This window comes from Aspergillus candidus (assembly GCF_002847045.1).
Source record: "Aspergillus candidus strain CBS 102.13 unplaced genomic scaffold BDW47scaffold_4, whole genome shotgun sequence".
Classification (NCBI taxonomy): domain Eukaryota; kingdom Fungi; phylum Ascomycota; class Eurotiomycetes; order Eurotiales; family Aspergillaceae; genus Aspergillus; species Aspergillus candidus.
Window position 1 is genome coordinate 37,005 of NW_020194009.1, and position 17,263 is coordinate 54,267.

At 51.6% G+C, this 17,263-nt stretch overlaps 6 protein-coding genes across 6 annotated transcripts; 3 read left to right on the plus strand and 3 right to left on the minus strand.

The window, feature by feature from the left end:
* The first annotated feature begins 1,064 nt into the window (after nt 1-1,064).
* BDW47DRAFT_99054 (F-box protein) lies at nt 1,065-3,182 on the plus strand. The gene has a single exon (XM_024820798.1). The coding sequence runs from the start codon at nt 1,086-1,088 to the stop codon at nt 2,637-2,639; it is 1,554 nt and encodes a 517-aa protein (XP_024675440.1). The 5' UTR covers nt 1,065-1,085; the 3' UTR covers nt 2,640-3,182.
* Nucleotides 3,183-3,917: 735 nt separating this feature from the next.
* On the minus strand, nt 3,918-5,557 carry BDW47DRAFT_122484 (DnaJ domain protein; the record flags this gene model as incomplete). The annotated part of the gene is made up of 3 exons (XM_024815843.1): nt 3,918-3,934; nt 3,997-5,284; nt 5,402-5,557. The coding sequence occupies 3 exons, from the start codon at nt 5,555-5,557 to the stop codon at nt 3,918-3,920; spliced, it is 1,461 nt and encodes a 486-aa protein (XP_024675441.1).
* Nucleotides 5,558-6,000: 443 nt separating this feature from the next.
* On the minus strand, nt 6,001-7,591 carry BDW47DRAFT_99056 (F1F0 ATP synthase subunit gamma). Its single transcript, XM_024820799.1, has 6 exons — nt 7,374-7,591; nt 6,621-7,195; nt 6,449-6,561; nt 6,369-6,389; nt 6,276-6,310; nt 6,001-6,225 (listed from the first exon to the last, which is right to left on the minus strand). The coding sequence occupies exons 1-6, from the start codon at nt 7,427-7,429 to the stop codon at nt 6,132-6,134; spliced, it is 894 nt and encodes a 297-aa protein (XP_024675442.1). The 5' UTR covers nt 7,430-7,591; the 3' UTR covers nt 6,001-6,131.
* Nucleotides 7,592-7,877: 286 nt separating this feature from the next.
* Nucleotides 7,878-11,908, plus strand: BDW47DRAFT_99059 (DNA topoisomerase 1). The gene is made up of 6 exons (XM_024820800.1): nt 7,878-8,359; nt 8,518-8,693; nt 8,789-10,327; nt 10,378-10,617; nt 10,694-11,143; nt 11,197-11,908. The coding sequence occupies exons 1-6, from the start codon at nt 8,305-8,307 to the stop codon at nt 11,329-11,331; spliced, it is 2,595 nt and encodes an 864-aa protein (XP_024675443.1). The 5' UTR covers nt 7,878-8,304; the 3' UTR covers nt 11,332-11,908.
* Nucleotides 11,909-12,151: 243 nt separating this feature from the next.
* Nucleotides 12,152-14,482, plus strand: BDW47DRAFT_99063 (cation:proton antiporter). Its single transcript, XM_024820801.1, has 4 exons — nt 12,152-12,570; nt 12,628-13,454; nt 13,513-14,355; nt 14,453-14,482. The coding sequence occupies exons 1-3, from the start codon at nt 12,315-12,317 to the stop codon at nt 14,239-14,241; spliced, it is 1,812 nt and encodes a 603-aa protein (XP_024675444.1). The 5' UTR covers nt 12,152-12,314; the 3' UTR covers nt 14,242-14,355; nt 14,453-14,482.
* Nucleotides 14,483-15,049: 567 nt separating this feature from the next.
* On the minus strand, nt 15,050-16,572 carry BDW47DRAFT_55103 (NAD-dependent epimerase/dehydratase family protein). Its single transcript, XM_024819292.1, has 3 exons — nt 16,448-16,572; nt 16,207-16,368; nt 15,050-16,126 (listed from the first exon to the last, which is right to left on the minus strand). The coding sequence occupies exons 1-3, from the start codon at nt 16,491-16,493 to the stop codon at nt 15,222-15,224; spliced, it is 1,113 nt and encodes a 370-aa protein (XP_024675445.1). The 5' UTR covers nt 16,494-16,572; the 3' UTR covers nt 15,050-15,221.
* Nucleotides 16,573-17,263: the final 691 nt, after the last annotated feature.

Here is a 17,263-nt window from a genome sequence, read left to right on the forward strand (position 1 = left end):
TCTGTTCCCGCTTGTGAATATTCAAAGCAGGCGGATATCACAGTTTCATATGAGAATCGGTGGGCATCAGTGGCTCTCAGCCACTACATCAAATTACCGAATCGGCATTTTATCGGGCTTGATATAACTGATATCTCAACAGATACTCATCAGATTCATTGAGAACAGCTGCTTATCATCGATTTTTGAAGAAGCGCCATTGTATACTTGTGATCCCAACCAGTCATGACTCTGATGACAAGCAGTATAGTAAAGCTTCAGGATGCCGCGGCAGTGGCTTATATTACCCAATAATACAGCGAGCTCTGACGAGATGTCTTTTCGTCCTGCGGCTTTTGGGAGCACCGTACTGCCCAAGAACAAGGCTAAGGATCTTACTGGGTCCTTCGTAAGGTAGTGTTCTTGCGGATCTGTTCCGCGGGCTGCGACTATTGTGGTTTGCATGCGTCGCATTGGATATAAGGTTACTTACGAAACGACTTTTCGACGGCTTGGGGTCAGGGGATGAGGATTCTAAGTCTGTAGCAGGCACCAGTTCGTATTCACGATCATCCTGTTGTTCGAAATTGGTACGGTTCTTCTGTCTCCGAGCACCACCGCGGCAGCGATTTAGACCAGGGGCTATGATCCCAAACTCATAGACTCAAAGTGCCATTATGTCTTTTGTAGCCGAGTGGTAAGTCTTGCAACAGTATGGAAACATTGTCGAACGCAACGCAGGACTCAGTCGATGGAGGAGCGCATTGGCCTGGTTCGGCCGCTCGAGAAGGAACAACCCGCAGAACCTATTCAGATACTTGTCCAGGATCATCATGGATCTCAGCTAGGATAGATAAAAGTAGCCTTGCTAGCTAGCTTGATCAAATGCACGAGTCTGTTAGGTGTATGGTTGTGGATCGCTCGATTGGCGCTTCGATCAGAAGGTGGGGCATAAAGGTGTGGACGTTGGGTGATCGGCATGTCTAACCATCTAGCGAGATCACGTGACAGTATATGTATAACAGACCGAAGATGCAGCCCAGCTGACTAAATATGGTCGACGATGTTGTTCCTGATCCCGCTCCATTTCTCCCCCGCATTCGCACATGTCGGTGGAGACCAGCGGTGGCATGCAACCACCACAGGACCTAGGGCCCCTAGGCATAGCTTTTTTGCCACGAGAGATCTTTTGGATGATCCTGAACCAGCTTCCGCCCAAGGATATCGTCCGTTGTCGCCTTGTCTCCCGGTCGTGGAATGATGCGTTTGCAAACCCCGACAACCTCGTCCCGCTCTTGAAGCAGCTCTTCCCAAGGGCAAAGGGGGTGAGGGAACATCTTCGTGAAGGCTCATTCGATGAACTGGTGGCATGCGACGACCCCGGCAAATGGCGCAAGCTCTTTGACCAGGTAGCCGCCAGGTATGACCATCTCAGCCGCGGCAAGCCGTGGTCCGTCCAGAGGTACAAACTTTGCGATGAGTTTGGAGTCACTGGCGAAAGGGAGTGGTTCCAGGTGCAGCCCTGGGACAACCATGCCAGTCACTTGATGCAGCGTGTGGACTGCCCCTTTTCGGAATCGTTCTGGACGTACGAAGATGGCCTTCTGGTCTATCCCAGCGCTGATTTCTCGTGTCTAGTTCTCATGGACCTGGATAACGATAGAAAGTTTATGGTGCCGTTTATTATCACAGGAAAGGTGATTCGACGCATCAGGCTGCAGAAGAGAGTACTCGTGGTCGAATGGGCTGAACCGAAAGCATTCCATTGGCTGAATGATAGCGACGGGGTGCATCGTCACTTTGCGTCGTCCTTGGATGTGAGCTGGGCCGATAACGGCTGGCGAATCACCTTTCGAAATGAGTGGAAGATCATGTTTCTCGGACACCCTTTGAGCGAGAGAGATCGGTTTTATTCCTCCCACAGCCAGACACACTACGTCATCTACATTTGGCAGCCCAATCGCAGTTTATACACCGCTGACGAGGATGCTCCCATCGAGTCACTGTCGGTGTGGGACATATCCAAACCATCCGATTACCGACCTTCCTTGGATCCGACAGGCCGTGGGCGCGAGGACGCACAAGACCCGGGTCCCTCTATTATAACACGCCTGGGGTTCAGAGAATTGGGATTCTATTCAGTCCGACAGCGCGGTCTCCCAGGAGTCCAGTGCCTGCACATTACGGACGATGATCGATCGATCGAGATCGTCCAGAATTTCTGCACGGGCCCGATTGACCGTCTTGTCGGTCCTGCTGAGTGGGTATCTCAGGTGCAGGTCACTAGCATCCCATTGATCGGTGACGGGCCATGCTGGCGACGATTCGCTGACGTAGCGCTTCCTCCCTACCGTGGAAATGGGAGCTTGCAGACAAACCCTCTTAGCTTTGCCATCTGCAACGAGCCTTGGTATACCATCGTTTCCGAAGCATATGACTCCGAAGCTGGCGTGGGCTTTTGTCTTCATTTGTCCCCGGCTGCCTGGCCGTTCGACCTGAACACGTCCCTCAGTATTCGGACACCTTTCTCGGCCATCACCCTCAAGCAGGAAGACATATATGAGCTAACAAATAAAGGAATGATATATGGAAATGAGAGATATCTGGTGGGCGAGAATGGAAACCGTGAACTAGTGATTTACAGGTTCGACAGGCAGTGATTATTGCTATTGCAATGATGACACCTGCATTTCACACATGACCACTCGACATCCATGTTTGGCCGGGTTGATATCAACCAAACTGCCAGAACGTTTCAGACCACTATATGGCAAATGGTCTCATCTACTCAGAAAACCCACCGGCTCAACATTACCCCAGTGCGTCTCTCTCATCGACCATGGCGCTCTTCATGCCCCGGCCTACAACTCAGGGAGAGGCGACTCCAGGGAATGACTTCCATCCAATCACTAGTATAAGGCCGGATGTGTTCACGTTCGTCAGCATTGAAATTCGGACTCGAGATACAGCTGTATTCTCGACACCACTTCAACTTGGGCCTGAACACGCTGACAAGGTGATACATATGCATCAGAACCTTACATTTGAGCTCACAGATCGGAGGGGAGACACCTCTTAGCCCTCCAAGAGATCAAGCCACCACCCAAGCAGTGCTAATAGTCAACGTCATGTCAACCGAAAGCATTGTATATATTATGACTGTGGATTTCCGGCCTTATGATACCCTATAGTAAGGAGCTGCCTCAAATATGATAGTATTCATAAAAAACAAGCATTCAATCTCTTATATCACAAACACAGCTTGCTTTCACCATTTTGTAGGACTAGAACAAATCCGCCTCGTAAGACTGGCGATTCCACTTATCGGGGTGTATCATCTGCCTTATCATCCAGCCCTTTCTTTTCTGCTTCTTCCTAAATGCACGAGACAAGTCATCTTTCTCCCCAGAAAGAAGTCACATTTGGTCCTTAGAAATAGCAATCTCTAACTATAATCCACAGGCAGATCTCTCCTGAGACGTATAACTTCGTAGTGCGTCGGTTCAACTGGTTTCGTCTTCCCTCTCTGGATGAGAGGTATTGAAAGTGAGAAGATAGGTAGGTAGGTACATATCGAGGCGAGATAGTGGATGCGTGGTGGCTGCGGTCGTTGAAAAGCCTTTCTAGTCGATATTGCATGGAAAGATTTACCCCGGGAAATGGTCATCTTATTAACTTGCTCTGTTTGGTCATAACTACCTAGCTATGTACCTATTTTTCACGATCACACCTCCAACTGATAGATAGAGGGTCTCTCCAGACTAATTAGTTGTAGTTGCCTTGCGAGTCATTCCTTGATGTCAAACCAATCCTTATTACTGGCATCATGAAAGTCATCTCCCATACAGCAACAATACCATCATCACGTTGTCACAACACCTCACCCCTACTCCCCAAACACAATCAAACCATCCTACCTATCATCATATCCCCGGAACTTACATCCCACACAAGCCTTACAACCACAGCCCGGACAAGTCAGCGTATAGATCGGCATCCACCGATGACAAGTTTCACACTCGGCATGCTCGAAGTCCTTATCCCACGGTCCAAGATGAAGACACTGCTCTGCGCTCTGGTGTGTAGGCAAGGGTTGTGCGTGGGTGAATGTCTGCCGGACGCCTTCGAGCCAGCCGCAGAAGGTCTCCATGACGATGCCTCGGAGTTCAACGTGCATGTCTTCCTGGGTGTAACGCCCGCTGGGGTGGTTGAGCTTGGCGTTGAGGTATGGGATGAAGGGGGCGATATAAGGATGGGTCTCCGGTGGGAGTTCACTTTCGGGTGGCTGGGGTATGCTGCTTTGGCGGCGTGAGAATGGGTTGGAGATTTGGGAGTAGGCATCTGTGAACGAGTCCTGATCGCTGTGGCAGTCGTAGAAGATGGTGGGCTCTTGCTCGTTTTCACTGAGAGGGATGCCACTTGGGTTGTCTTCATTTTCGGTTTCGTCAGATTCATTGGACTCTTCAGAGACAGGGGTTTCCTGAAAGGTGTAGTCTTTAGTAGTTGGGTTGTGTTTGTGGGACTGCTGCGGAGGAGTCGTGGGATTGAAGCTGTCATCGCGGACTTCGTCCGGCTTGACCTCTTCGTCCACGTTCACGTCCTCATCCAGTTGTACTCCCTCTTCCATGACCTCGTGATCATGGTCTTGATCACTGCCATTGTCATGATGCAGGGTGTCGTCACCTTCCTCAAACTGTTGATCTTCTCCCTGCCCGTCCTCTTCGTCATCCCATTCAGCATAATGCTGAGAGTGCTGCTCGTCCTCCTCACCATCCCAACACCCATAATAAAACTCCTCCTCCATCTGAGTATAGCCCTCTTCATTCTGCTCACGCCAATTACCCCCTTCATAACCCCTGAAGTTAGCACCCTCAAAGTTAGTACCCCCAAAGCTAGCATCCCCAACGTTAGCACCCCCGAAGCCACCCCCCCAAAAGCCCGGCTCCCCAAACCTCCCTCTCTCCCTCTCCATCTCCCCCCTCCTCACCCTCTCCTCCTCCTCCCTCCTCTCCTCCTCCTCCTGCTCCCTCCTAATCTCCTCCCCAAACCTCACATCCGCCTCACACCGCTCTCTCTCCTCGCGCGACTCATTCGAAAACGGATCCATATGCACACTATTCGCATAGCTGTACATGTACCGCGCATTGCTATTGCGCATGTTGTACCAGAACGGGTTCTGCGGCCGCCACCCGTGGTAAGATGCGCTGAAGAGCACGTGGTCGTCTAGTTTCCTTTGGCGGGTGAGGTGCGCGTCGTGGGTTTTGCGCCGGTGGGGGTCGCGGAGGGTTTCGACGGCTTGTTGGATCTGGTTTGGTTAGATTTGGGTTGGTATGAGGAAAGGGCGAGGAGGGGAGTGTAGGTGGTAGTAACAGTAACAGTGTCTGAGAATGAAGATGAGGGAGAAGAGGGATGATATCCTCACCTTGCGGAACTCATCAATAGACTCAGTACTTCCGCCTGCTTTGTCCGGGTGGTGCTTCAGTGCGAGGCGTTTGTAGGCGCTGTTGATGTCTTTTGTGGTTGCGTCGTTGGAGATGCCTAGGATTTCGTAGTAGTTCACTACGGTTATGGAGGTCATTGCGATGGAGGTAAGGTCTATGGTTTCTTGGATTCTTGGTTTGCTGAACTGGTTGTTCTGCTGGGTGGGCTTGTTTGATCGTTGGTGTTGTAGTGCAGTAGTGCTCTGTTTGAGATGGTTGTCGGGTGGAAAAGGATGGATGGGTGCTTAGTAGGTCTTCAGATGTGAGGATAGAACTGGTGAAAAGGGTTTAGATTGATGCCAGTGGGAGGTTTAAGAGAAGGGTTGTCTGTGTGTTGAAAGGATAGTGCGTGGGTGGTTAGAATGGAGAAGGAGCTAGCAATCGTCCACTGTGAATGAGGGTGCCCACGACCACTTCGTGTACCCATGCAATATCACTACCTATTGATAACTATGAATTGACTGGACGCTGTTAATACCCCCCGCAATAGGAGGGTTAAGAGGAATGAATGACGATAACCTATACCATCCAATATCAATTCAATACGACCCTATCACTGAATATCCAGGAAACAAAGAAAATGTAGTGACTGATTTACACGCGAAAGTATCTAGGTATTGATGATTAAGTCTACACAAAGGCGACTCCATCCCAAAGCTTCGTGAAAAGCTTTTACATGTCCGCAGAGGCGGTGGCACCGGTGATAATTTCGACCAGTTCGCCAGTAATGGCGGCCTGGCGCTGACGGTTGTACAGAATCTGGAACCTGTAGGGTATTAGATTGCGTTCAAGCCAATTCAAAGTTGCATGACTCACTTGTTGATCATCTCACCAGCGTTCTTCGAGGCGTTCTGTAGAAGAAAAAAGGTCAGTAAATATCATGGGAACTACGGTTCCAGGAAAACTTGCCTCCATGGCGTTGCGACGAGCCTATTTATTGATTAGCATGAGTTCAAATCGATCAATAACATCAATCGTGGAGTTCTTACCGAAATCTCGCAAGCGTGGCCCTCAGCCATAGCCCAGAACAGGCTGTTGGCGAGAGAGTACTGGCGGAGGTTGGCCAGGGCCTCCTCGTCGACCTCGAAGGCGGAGATGTTGGCTAGGGGAGAAGATTAGCTTGCTAGCTAATTGCGAAAAAGAAGCATCTCCAAGACTAACCGGACTGGGTGATGGCCTCCTCGGAGAAAGCCTCAATGGTCTGGGCCTCGTAGCTCTGGGCATTGACGAAGTGGTTGTAGATGATCTTCACGCTGGAGTAGTCCTCGGGCAGCAGGGCGATCTGGTCGGCAACGGCCTGGGCGTCGGCGAAGGTGGGGATATCCTTGCAGACGTTGGCGAAGCTCAGAACCAGGGCATCGGCGTTGGTTCTGGCCAACTGGGCCTTGGCCTTCTCGCCGAGAACGACGATGTCCGAGTTGGGGTACTGCTGGAAGACACGGCGGGTAGCCTTGCTCAGACCGGAGTGGATACCACCGCAGAGACCCTTGTCGGAGCTGGCGACGACCAGCAGAGTCTTCTTGTCGTCGAGAGGCTTGGTCTCGGCCTCCTCGAAGACGGTGTTGGAGGTCTGACCGTAGGCACGGGACTCGCCCATGGCCTTCTGGGCACGGGTCAGACGGGTCGAGGCGATAACCTTCATGGTGTTGGTGATCTTCTCGATGTTCTTGATGGACTTCAGACGGCCCTCGATTTCACGCAGGGTCGCGAAGTTAGCCGCGTTGGTGGGGGCAGTGCTTTAAGAGGGGGGAAAAAAAATCGTCAGCTATCAATCGTCTTCCTTCCTGACGATGTCCCATCCCTCCATGATCATCTATCGATTCCCTTCTCATCCATTGTTGGGGTACGGCATGGAGGTGGGAAAACCGAGTCGAAGGTACGGTGGGCGGATGGATCGTGCAGAGCCAGACTTACCGGGTGACGACAGCACTGCCAGCCCTGACGGCCGGACGCACAGCACGAGAGAACATGGTGAGATCAAGCCGGTGAAGATGAGGGGGAAAAGGGACCAGCGAATGGGGGCGGGGCGAGGGGAGTGGTGGTAGAGCAGAGAGCCGCGAAGGTCAATTCGATGGTCTGGTAACGAAAGAAGACGTTGTGACTTTGGGGGACTCCTGTTTCTGTTCTTCCGACAGCCGGCAGAACGGGAAGCCAGTCTACACTAAGCCTAATCGGGTGGCCCAACCTTCTCGGGAGAAGCAGGAAGACCCAAAGTGCAGCCATTTTCGGTGGGTTTGCGTGGATGACATAAGCCGCACTCCCGGCGGCAACTCGGGAATGCGTGTAATGCACGTATCGACACCTGAGGCCAGGCAGCACGAGCCCACACACCAGCCGGAGTCCACCACAGCATCCCGTACCCTACAGTAGTAGTTGAAAGATTTGCCTGAATTTCCGTCATTTTTTCCCTCAACCAAGTGGACACCTCAGGCTAGCCCAGGACCCAAAGGAACGTGAGATCGATCGCCTGAGGCCCCCAAGGCCTCGCTTTCCCATTCCTGCTCTTCCCTCTCTCCCTCCTCTTTTCTCTTACCCTATAACCAACGCTCTCTCCCTCTTTTCTCTCTTCTTCCCTTTTCCCTCACTTTCTCTCCCACTGCTCCTTCCCTTGCCACTCATTTCCTCCCTTCTTGGCTTCATTTCAATGTATTCTCGCTTCCTCTGACCTTCTCATCTCAGCTCGAGCCTTCTATTGGCCAGAATCTCCTTGATCTCTTCCCTCAGGCAAGCGCCTACGCTCTTCTTCAGACTAGGCCGGTCAACCTCCACGCCCTCTACCCTGCACCGGGTCTCCCTACACACCCAGTACTCGATTCGGCGCATTCCGTATTGCCGTTCAACCATCATGAGCTCGTCAGACGATGATACCCCGCTTGTTCAGGCCAACGGCCGGTCTTCTGGTGAGTTCCCTCGTCCCGTTCTCACTCACTCTCTGGTCCTCTCCCTCGCGACAGAGGCTTCACCGCGATCCCCTCCTATCCTCTTCCCTAGAACCTACGTTTGCCACATGGTGATATCTTCTTGGGCTTACATTGCATCTCTCTCGCTCTCATTATAGGTATCTCCAGAGACGTTGCGATGAAGGACGCAGGGCGTACGAATGGCAACATCCACCAGGGCGATGTGGCGATGGAAGATGTGGATGCAAACGCCAGCAAGAGGAAATCGCGAACCAGCGTCGGCCAGAGGAAGTCCTATGCGGAACCCGAAAGCAGTGAGGATGACCAGCCCTTGGTACGCCTGTCCCCTGAACGCCAATGATCGTTCTGCCCTCCACCCTGCGACACTTCTGCTGTCGCTGTTCGTTTCAGCGGCTGACCATTCGATAGAGCAAGCGCCGTCGCACTTCTGTCAAAAAAGAGGAGTCTTCTGATGACGACGTCCCCTTGGCTAATGGAAAGAGGACCCCCAAGGCCGCCCAGGCCGCCACCGGCGCAGAATCCGATTCCGACGTCCCCATCGGCAAGAAACTCGCCTCGGAGAAGAAGGCGACCCAGCAACGGGCGACGAAGGATACCAAGGCCCCCGCCAAGGCAACCAAGCCCGCGCCCGCCAATAACAGGCGGCAGTCGAACGGCGTCAAGAAGGAACCCGTCGATGACGCGAAGCCGACGGCGAGACGGACTACGACCACGAAGATCAAGACGGAGCCGGAGTCGTCGAGATCCACCCCGGCAAAGAGAGGAAGCGCCAAGTCGGCGGCCCTGAAGAAGGAGGAAAGCGAAGAAGCCGACGACGGCGAGGAAGAGGAATACAGATGGTGGGAGGACCCAACGAAGGGCGATGGCACCATCAAGTGGACCACCCTCGAGCACAACGGCGTGGTTTTCCCTCCTCCGTATGAGCCCTTGCCACAGGATGTCAAGATGAAGTATGACGGTATCCCGGTCACTCTGCATCCCGATGCCGAAGAGGTCGCAGGGTTCTTTGGGGGCATGCTCAACTCGACCCATAACGTTGAGAATCCGGTGTTCCAGAAGAACTTTTTCGCGGACTTCAAGGACATTCTGAAGAAGACGGGCGGCGCCAAAGACTCCAAGGGGAACAAAGTCGACATCAAGGAGTTCTCCAAGTGCGATTTCCAGCCGATCTTCGCATACCACGAGATGAAACGCCAGGAGAAGCGGAACCTTCCTGCGGCCGAGAAGAAACGTCTCAAGGCCGAGAAAGACGAAGAAGAAGCGCCGTATATGTTTTGCATGTGGGACGGCCGCAAACAGAGGGTCGGCAACTTCCGTGTCGAACCGCCGTCGCTCTTCCGTGGCCGCGGGGAACACCCCAAGACTGGACGCGTCAAGACACGCGTCCAGCCGGAACAGATCACCATCAACATCGGCAAGGACGCGCGTGTCCCGCCCCCACCCGAGGGTCATCGGTGGAAAGAAGTCAAGCATGACCAGGAAGGGACATGGCTGGCAATGTGGCAAGAAAATATCAATGGGAACTACAAATATGTTATGCTTGCCGCGAACTCGGACGTGAAGGGCCAGAGCGACTACAAGAAATTCGAAAAGGCCCGGGAATTGAAGTACCACATCGAAAAGATTCGCAAGGATTACCGGAAGAACCTGAAGCATGAGCTGATGGTTGAGAGGCAGAAGGCCACCGCTGTCTATCTTATTGACCAGTTTGCTCTTCGTGCTGGTAATGAGAAGGGCGAGGATGAGGCGGAGACGGTCGGATGCTGTTCGCTGAAATACGAAAACGTCACCTTGAAGCCGCCAAACAAGGTCGTCTTCGACTTTTTGGGTAAGGACAGTATCCGCTTCTATGACGAAGTCGAGGTCGATCCGCAGGTCTTCAAGAATCTGAAAATCTTCAAGAAGCCTCCTAAGAAGGACGGTGATGAGATCTTTGATCGGCTCACTGTAAGTCTACACTCAAGAATCTGCATGGTCGTGCGCTAACCTCCCTTGAGACTTCCGCCCTCAATAAGCATCTTTCGGTTTACATGCCAGGGTTGACGGCCAAGGTGTTCCGTACTTACAACGCTTCCCACACCATGGGTGAGCTGCTCAAAGACATGAAGGCCACGGGTAACAACGCCGAGAAGGTAAAGGCCTACAACGATGCCAACCGTAAGGTGGCCATTCTCTGTAATCACAAGCGAACTGTCGCCGCAAGCCACGCCAACTCCATGGAGAAGATGACCGAACGGGTGAGCATCATTCCTAACTCTTGAAGTCTTCCTCTCCTTGTTGAAGCTTTGCTGACCAGAGTTTCACCATCCACAGATCAAGGGGCTTCGCTATCAGAAGTGGCGTCTGAAGCAGCAGTTGCTGGACTTGGAGCCTACCCTCAAGAAGAAGAGGGGCGCCAAGTATTTCGAACTGGACGAGGACATCGACCTCGACTGGATCAAAGAGCATCAAGCTTTCTTGATTGAAGAGCAGAAGCAGAAGATTCAGAAGAAATTCGAGAAAGACAACGAAAAACTCGTCGCCGAAGGTGAAAAGGAAATGAAAGCCACTGAACTCAAAACCCGGCTTGAAGTCGTCAAAGACCTCGAGAAGAAGTACAACAAAGAAAACAAGACGGGCAAGGTGGAGGCTGAAGGCAAGGGTCCCACCGTGGACAAGATCGATACAAATATCGGAAAGCTTGAGCAACGGATCGAGAACATGGAGCTCCAAGCCCAAGACAAAGAAGATAACAAGGAGGTGGCTCTGGGAACCTCTAAGATTGTAAGTTCCTCTCCCATGTGGACCGGATTGTTCCAGCAACTAACGTCGCGCAGAACTACATCGATCCTCGTCTCACTGTCGTGTTTAGCAAGAAGTTCGATGTGCCCATGGAGAAGTTCTTCTCCAAGTCCTTGCGGGAGAAATTCGAATGGGCCATCAAGTCTGTTGACAAAGACTGGGAGTTTTAAACCGAGACTCAACCTTTGAGCCTTTATCAGGGATCTGATTGCAGACTGATTGACTATGTAATTTTTGCTTACCTTTTTTTGCCCCTCCCGTTTTGTGCCGCCGTTTTTACGATCGGTCGTCGATGAATTGTGATATATTGCATTTTCTTGTCTTTCCCCAGCACAGCTTTTTTTGCTTATAGTTGCTGTAACACCAGTTGTTTCTACCTCAACAACATCCACCAATTTCTCCCCCCAAACACACAGCCTCCATTCAAAGCTATCGATTCATGGACTGCAAAATATCGTCGAGATTCGCTCTTTTTGCTATTCTCTTGTCCTGTTTTTGCAATACTTGTCACGCTGCTCACTACACTACGTTGATAAAGACTACATGAGCAATGCTGCCCAGCCAAGGAAAAAAAATCATATCTCAACACATACAGACATCTATCTACACAACATGCCTCTTTCACCCGCATTAAAGAAACCACATATCACCAGCAGAATAACAGCGAAGTGTGACCCGCAAGGAAAAATCTGGATACAATAACAAGTCCATCCATTACTGGGCATGCAGCCATTTTCAAGACCCATAGAGTTGGCATTTGGCTTTAGAAAATAAAAATAAAAACAAAACTCAATCAAACAACTCTAGAAACTCAAACAAACACTCAAATATACTATGTATTCTACCTATCTATAGTGCATGAAATTATTCGGTAGTCGTCTGTATCCTAGTAGTGGCAAAACTGTCGAAGGACATTTAATCCATCCCTAAGAATCCTCCAGCGATGCATGCCATACACCTTGGCAAGCGCCTTGTCGATTAATCTACTTGTCCGCCTTCAATTTCTGCCGTTCGCCCTCTTCGAGTCACATCCAGTCAGTACCTTCTGTTCCTGGTCTTCAGCTCTACCCTAGGGACTGCCTGTCAAAGATAACCGCCTTAACCAAGCTTGACACTGGTTCCGGTGATAAACCACCTAGTCAACTAAGCAGAAATGGTGGAGAGTGGCCCAGATGCCGCATTCGCTTATCATGAACCGCCAATAACAACTATACTGAGCCATACTGGATTCCTCGTCGTTTTGAATCTCGTGAATGTCTGCCTTGACAGAATACTATACTGCGGGCTCGTCGGACAGCTGTTTATCGGCATCCTTTGGGGCACCCCTGGCGCAAAGTGGCTCAATCGTGAGACAGAGACTGTGATCCAACAACTAGGGTATCTAGGACTGATTATGTTAGTATACGAGGGTAAGTATATAGTTCTCCTACCTGCACAGTGTAAGCAATCTGCTGACGCTCGATCAGGCGGGCTGTCAACATCTATCAAGTCCGTGAGGGCAAACCTCCAGGTTTCCGTCTGCGTTGCCATCACTGGCATTGGAGCACCAATGGGTCTGTCGTTTGTTCTGACTGGGCTCGTCAATGCAACCTCGTTACAAGCATTCGCCGCAGGTGCAGCCCTCAGCGCGACAAGTCTCGGCACCACCTTTACGATACTTTCAACGACGAATCTGATCTCCACGCGCCTAGGGACAGTCACGACCAGTGCTGCCATGCTAGATGACGTCGTCGGGCTCGTCATGGTTCAAATCATCTCGAACCTCGGCGGGAGCGCTTCATCGTTCAGTTCGCTAACGGTTATCCGTCCCGTCTTCGTCTCTGTTGGTTTTGCCGTGGGTCTTTTTCTTCTTTGTGCGCTCGTCATCAAGCCGATCTTCCAAAAAATCGTCTCCATGAAGCCCAGAGTCCCTGATGCCATGGCAAGCGTGCAATTTGCATTTCTGTATCAGACGGTTTTCCTCGTGGGACTTGTCGCTGGGGCCGCCTATGCGGGCACGTCGAGCCTGTTCGCGGCTTACCTTGCGGGCGTTACAGTCACTTGGTTTGACGGTATGCTTATAGAGTCAAAGGTGCCACCTAGTGATACTTCGCCCGGGACATCCCCAACAGACTCCGTTTCTTCCAACAGCGGGGCCCAAAACAGCAGTGCTCGTCATCCCAGCAGGCAGTCCCAGACCTCGAATTCAACTACCGCAAATGCAGCACGACGCGACGGAACCGCAACAGGCGAGAAGGTCTACGAGAAATATTACAAACAGCCAGTGAAACGAATCCTCACGCCACTCTTCTTCGTCAGTATCTATCTCCTCCGACCTATATGCGCAGAAATGACTTAACGTGAAATAATAGGCATCCATCGGTTTCGCAATCCCCATCACCGAAATGTTTCAAGGAAGTGTAGTCTGGCGCGGCATCATCTACGCGCTTTTGATGGCGTTCGGGAAATCGATCACTGGTATCTGGCTTGTTCGGTTCTCTATCTCACCCCGTCGCCCCCTTTCAAGCCTCGCAAATGGATTTGGGTCCGGATTGAAACGGCCGTTCTCTCGCATCCGTTTCTTCTGCATACCCGCCCGAACCGACAATGATCACAACAACAAACAGCATACCCAAGCTGAACCCCCCGTGCAGTCCTCCAGAGAAGGCACCGTCACCGCCTCGAACAATCAAGCAGACACCCAGAGTAAAGATCGCGGGTCATCAGACATCCCAAAAAGCGCCACCAGTCACCCCGAACAATCACAACCCCACCCAACCACCACTCACCCACCCCCAACACACCACTTCCCCTTCCCCCCCAAACCAAAGTCCCTATATCCCCCCTCAATCCTCGGTCTGGCGATGATCGCACGAGGCGAAGTCGGGTATCTCATCGCGTCGCTCGCACAGAGCCAGGGCATGTTCGGAGTTGGGTCGTCTGGGGGAACGTCCGAGATCTATCTGGTTGTCATCTGGGCGATCTCTATCTGTACGCTTGTTGGGCCGATCTGTGTTGGCTTGCTTGTCAGGCGCGTGAAAAGGTTACAGGAGGTCCGGGGTGCGTCTGGCACAGATCCGTTGGGGGTGTGGGGCATTTGACGGATGGTTCTTTGTTGCCTTACTTCAAACCTGGATATAAGAACACTTGATCACTGTAAGTAACAAGGCATTACCTACCTACTGCAGTATCAACTTCGAGTCCGATAAAGCCAGGTATGAACACCTTAATCTTTTACACCGCTCCAACAAAGAAAAAAAGGAATCAGGATCAAATCAAGTCAGTTCACAATGTTGAATAAGTTTTATAAAGACTTTGCAGCCCATATATCGCCGAGCGCCGTTGATTGATGGAAGACGGGAGATTCTCTCGAATAAACAAGCAAGCAACATGTTACATCAGAAGACAGCCAACACAATGTCAAGGTAGATAGATGATGATAGGATAGCGGAAGTTCTGTCGATCCAGTCCCGCATTCAGACCATACATGTACGTGACAAGAGACAGCAAAAGGATATGATATGAGAGAAGAAAAGACAAGGCGAATGGGATGTATATAAATGTACAAGAGTTGTGTCCCACGGTAGCCAGTGTATTTGCAGGGGGGTAATAGACAGAACGGTATGCGGGGGAATGGATATAGGAGAGCTTCTGACAGATCCATATGTCAAAAAACCTAATAATACGTGACACGGTCACGATCAGAAACGTGTACATTGTGCGATTTGGATCAAGGGCCATGGGACGTACCAGTGCTCAGGAACAGGAAACACAAGGCAAACAGGAGAGATATTATAAATTACAGGCAAGTGCAGCATTCGACCTGCAGTTGAACGCACTGCTCATTCACTTGGAGATTAAACGAGTAGCAGGCGGGCGGGTTCAATCAGTGTGGCATGGAGCCAGATGAGTCGATCCGTGGAGGGTAATCTTGGTGATCGTGTACGGACAAAGGGAAACAACTTTCGTGAAGAGGCCGTAAACTGGTTGTTGCTACCATATCATCCTGCAACCCCCTCGGGGACGGATCCTTCCAGGAAAGGGGGGAAGCAAGAGTGGGACAGTGGAAGGTCCAAATCGCTTATGGCCACCAGCCCATCCGCTTGTAGCTCTCTACAATAGCACGCACACCCTCTGCATCGAAGCGCTCCCGGGTGGGCTTCCATCCTAGGGTGTTTTCGAACAAGGTCCCGTCGATGGACATGTCCGAGTCCTTGAGCACGTCCCGCTCCAGGAAAGGGCTGATGGGTCCGGGACGCTCGATTTTCTTCTGCTCGATCAGCTCCGCCCACACCTGCAGGCACTCCTCATTCATATCGTCAACAACATCGTCCATGTTCATCTTGGCGAACTGGGATGCCAGCGAGCCCAGGAAGGTGCACTTCAAGCCAAACACCGTCGACAGGGCCTCCGCCACGTGCTCCTGGCGGGTGTCACCGTGATCGACGACATTGAACGCGATCGGGACGGGGCCGGTGGCATTCGCCCGCCACTCGGCCGCCTTCCACAGTGCGCTGGCGGCATCCCCAACGTACAGGGTGTTGATCTTGAGATCCTTGGTGTAAAGAAGCTCCAGGTCCTTCTGCAGATCTAAGTGCACCCGGGCGAGGCAGATGCCCATGGCGAAGTACCCGGGGTCATACTCTCCGTACACATGCGGCAAACGTAGGAGGGTGTAGTTGAGCCCCGAGATCTTCTCCAATTCGGTACTGGCCTTCATCTTCCATTCAGCCAGCTTATGCCAGGGCTGAAGTTTGTCATCCTCCTTTCTGGCCGAGGAGCCCGGCTTGTAAACGTGGGCTGTGGAGCACTCGACGAAGGACCGGATGCCGCGGCGGGCCACCTCGCGGCCCAAGGCCACGGTGAGGGCGTAGCTGCGGAGCTCGTAGACATCGTCGGGCTGGGAATGCCTCGTCTCCCCACCACAGTTGATCACATAATCGAATTGTTCGCCATTGGCACGGTCGAAAATGCGCGGGAAATGTTCTGGGGACGACCGACCGGATCGAAATTAGCAAGGAGCACTCCCCCCCTCCGCAAAAGTGGGGCTGGGAAGGGACACTCACGTTCCCGACTTGCGTCCGCCTGGACGAACTTCTCCTTTGAACACGCCTCTTGAAACTCGGGGGCCAGCCACGCAAGCTGCGGAAGAACCTTGTCAACAAGTCGCACTTCCGAGGCCAAATTATTATCGTGGATATAGCGAGCCAGATGACGACCGATGAAACCTGCAGCGGAAGAAAGCCATCAGTTTCAAATTTCCAATGATCCTTTCAGCGTGGGGTATTCTTGTGGTGGGAAACATACCGAGTCCTCCGACAATCAGCACAGCGGGTTTCGTGTCACTCGCCATGGTTTGTAATTTGTGCACCAGGGATATGGTATGTAAAGGAGTGACAGTGACGGTCAAGTCACAGGATAGAGTTTCTTCAACGGGTGTCTTGTATCAGCTCAGTGTTCGTTCAGACACCCCGCACCCGATTTCGATTCAGTAGAGGAATGCGGGGAGGGCTAGAATAGGGGAGAAGAAGGAGGAGGGGATTGAAAAAGAAAAAAAGGAGAAGTTGAAGGGAAAACGATGAACAACTGGGAGGTACTTTTGTTGGCAGACCACCAGAGGTTCAGATTGTATGGGGAAGGGAGAAGAGGAGAGGATCGAGTTGAAGGATAGGAGGTAGAAGAGACGAAAGTACGAATGGAGGGAAGATAAGTACGTTGTCGGGGGGGAGGAAAGGAAGAGAGAGAGAGAGAGAGAGAAAGAGAGAGAGAGAGAAAGAGGGGAGATTGGAGAGGGGAGGAAGAAAGAAAGGAAGAAAGTAAACTAAGTCTCAACTACGGAGTCAAAGTAAACTCACATCATCTCTGAGAGAGTATCAATTCTCCTAGTATGATTATGATACCCCATCGTTATTATTCCTCTTCCTTCCACTAATTCTCTCTGGAGAAGTCGACCACTATCATCAGATTCATTTTAATCTGAGACACGACCCTCCATCTTGAGCCATCCATCGTGCTCCTTCTGACTCGGGAAATACATGATGTCCTGATGCCCCTGACGGATGATCGTGATCAAGATTCCGATTCACGATGGAGACTATCCCATGGTGGTAAGATCGAAAATAA

Bases quoted from the DNA above. Each gene is read 5' to 3' on its own strand.
- BDW47DRAFT_55103 (XM_024819292.1), bottom strand. From the start codon at position 16,493: ATGGCGAGTGACACGAAACCCGCTGTGCTGATTGTCGGAGGACTCG. The intron at 16,369-16,447 runs GTATGTTTCCCA...CTTCCGCTGCAG, and splicing joins GCTGATTGTCGGAGGACTCG to GTTTCATCGGTCGTCATCTG. The intron at 16,127-16,206 runs GTGAGTGTCCCT...GGTCGTCCCCAG, and splicing joins GGCGGACGCAAGTCGGGAAC to AACATTTCCCGCGCATTTTC.
- BDW47DRAFT_99063 (XM_024820801.1), top strand. From the start codon at position 12,315: ATGGTGGAGAGTGGCCCAGATGCCGCATTCGCTTATCATGAACCGCCA. The intron at 12,571-12,627 runs GTAAGTATATAG...ACGCTCGATCAG, and splicing joins GATTATGTTAGTATACGAGG to GCGGGCTGTCAACATCTATC. The intron at 13,455-13,512 runs GTCAGTATCTAT...GTGAAATAATAG, and splicing joins TCCTCACGCCACTCTTCTTC to GCATCCATCGGTTTCGCAAT.
- BDW47DRAFT_99054 (XM_024820798.1), top strand. From the start codon at position 1,086: ATGTCGGTGGAGACCAGCGGTGGCATGCAACCACCACAGGACCTAGGG.
- BDW47DRAFT_99056 (XM_024820799.1), bottom strand. From the start codon at position 7,429: ATGTTCTCTCGTGCTGTGCGTCCGGCCGTCAGGGCTGGCAGTGCTGTC. The intron at 6,390-6,448 runs GTAAGAACTCCA...ATCAATAAATAG, and splicing joins GCCACGCTTGCGAGATTTCG to GCTCGTCGCAACGCCATGGA. The intron at 6,311-6,368 runs GCAAGTTTTCCT...TTTCTTCTACAG, and splicing joins CTCGTCGCAACGCCATGGAG to AACGCCTCGAAGAACGCTGG.
- BDW47DRAFT_99059 (XM_024820800.1), top strand. From the start codon at position 8,305: ATGAGCTCGTCAGACGATGATACCCCGCTTGTTCAGGCCAACGGCCGG. The intron at 8,360-8,517 runs GTGAGTTCCCTC...CTCTCATTATAG, and splicing joins GGCCAACGGCCGGTCTTCTG to GTATCTCCAGAGACGTTGCG. The intron at 8,694-8,788 runs GTACGCCTGTCC...ACCATTCGATAG, and splicing joins GTGAGGATGACCAGCCCTTG to AGCAAGCGCCGTCGCACTTC.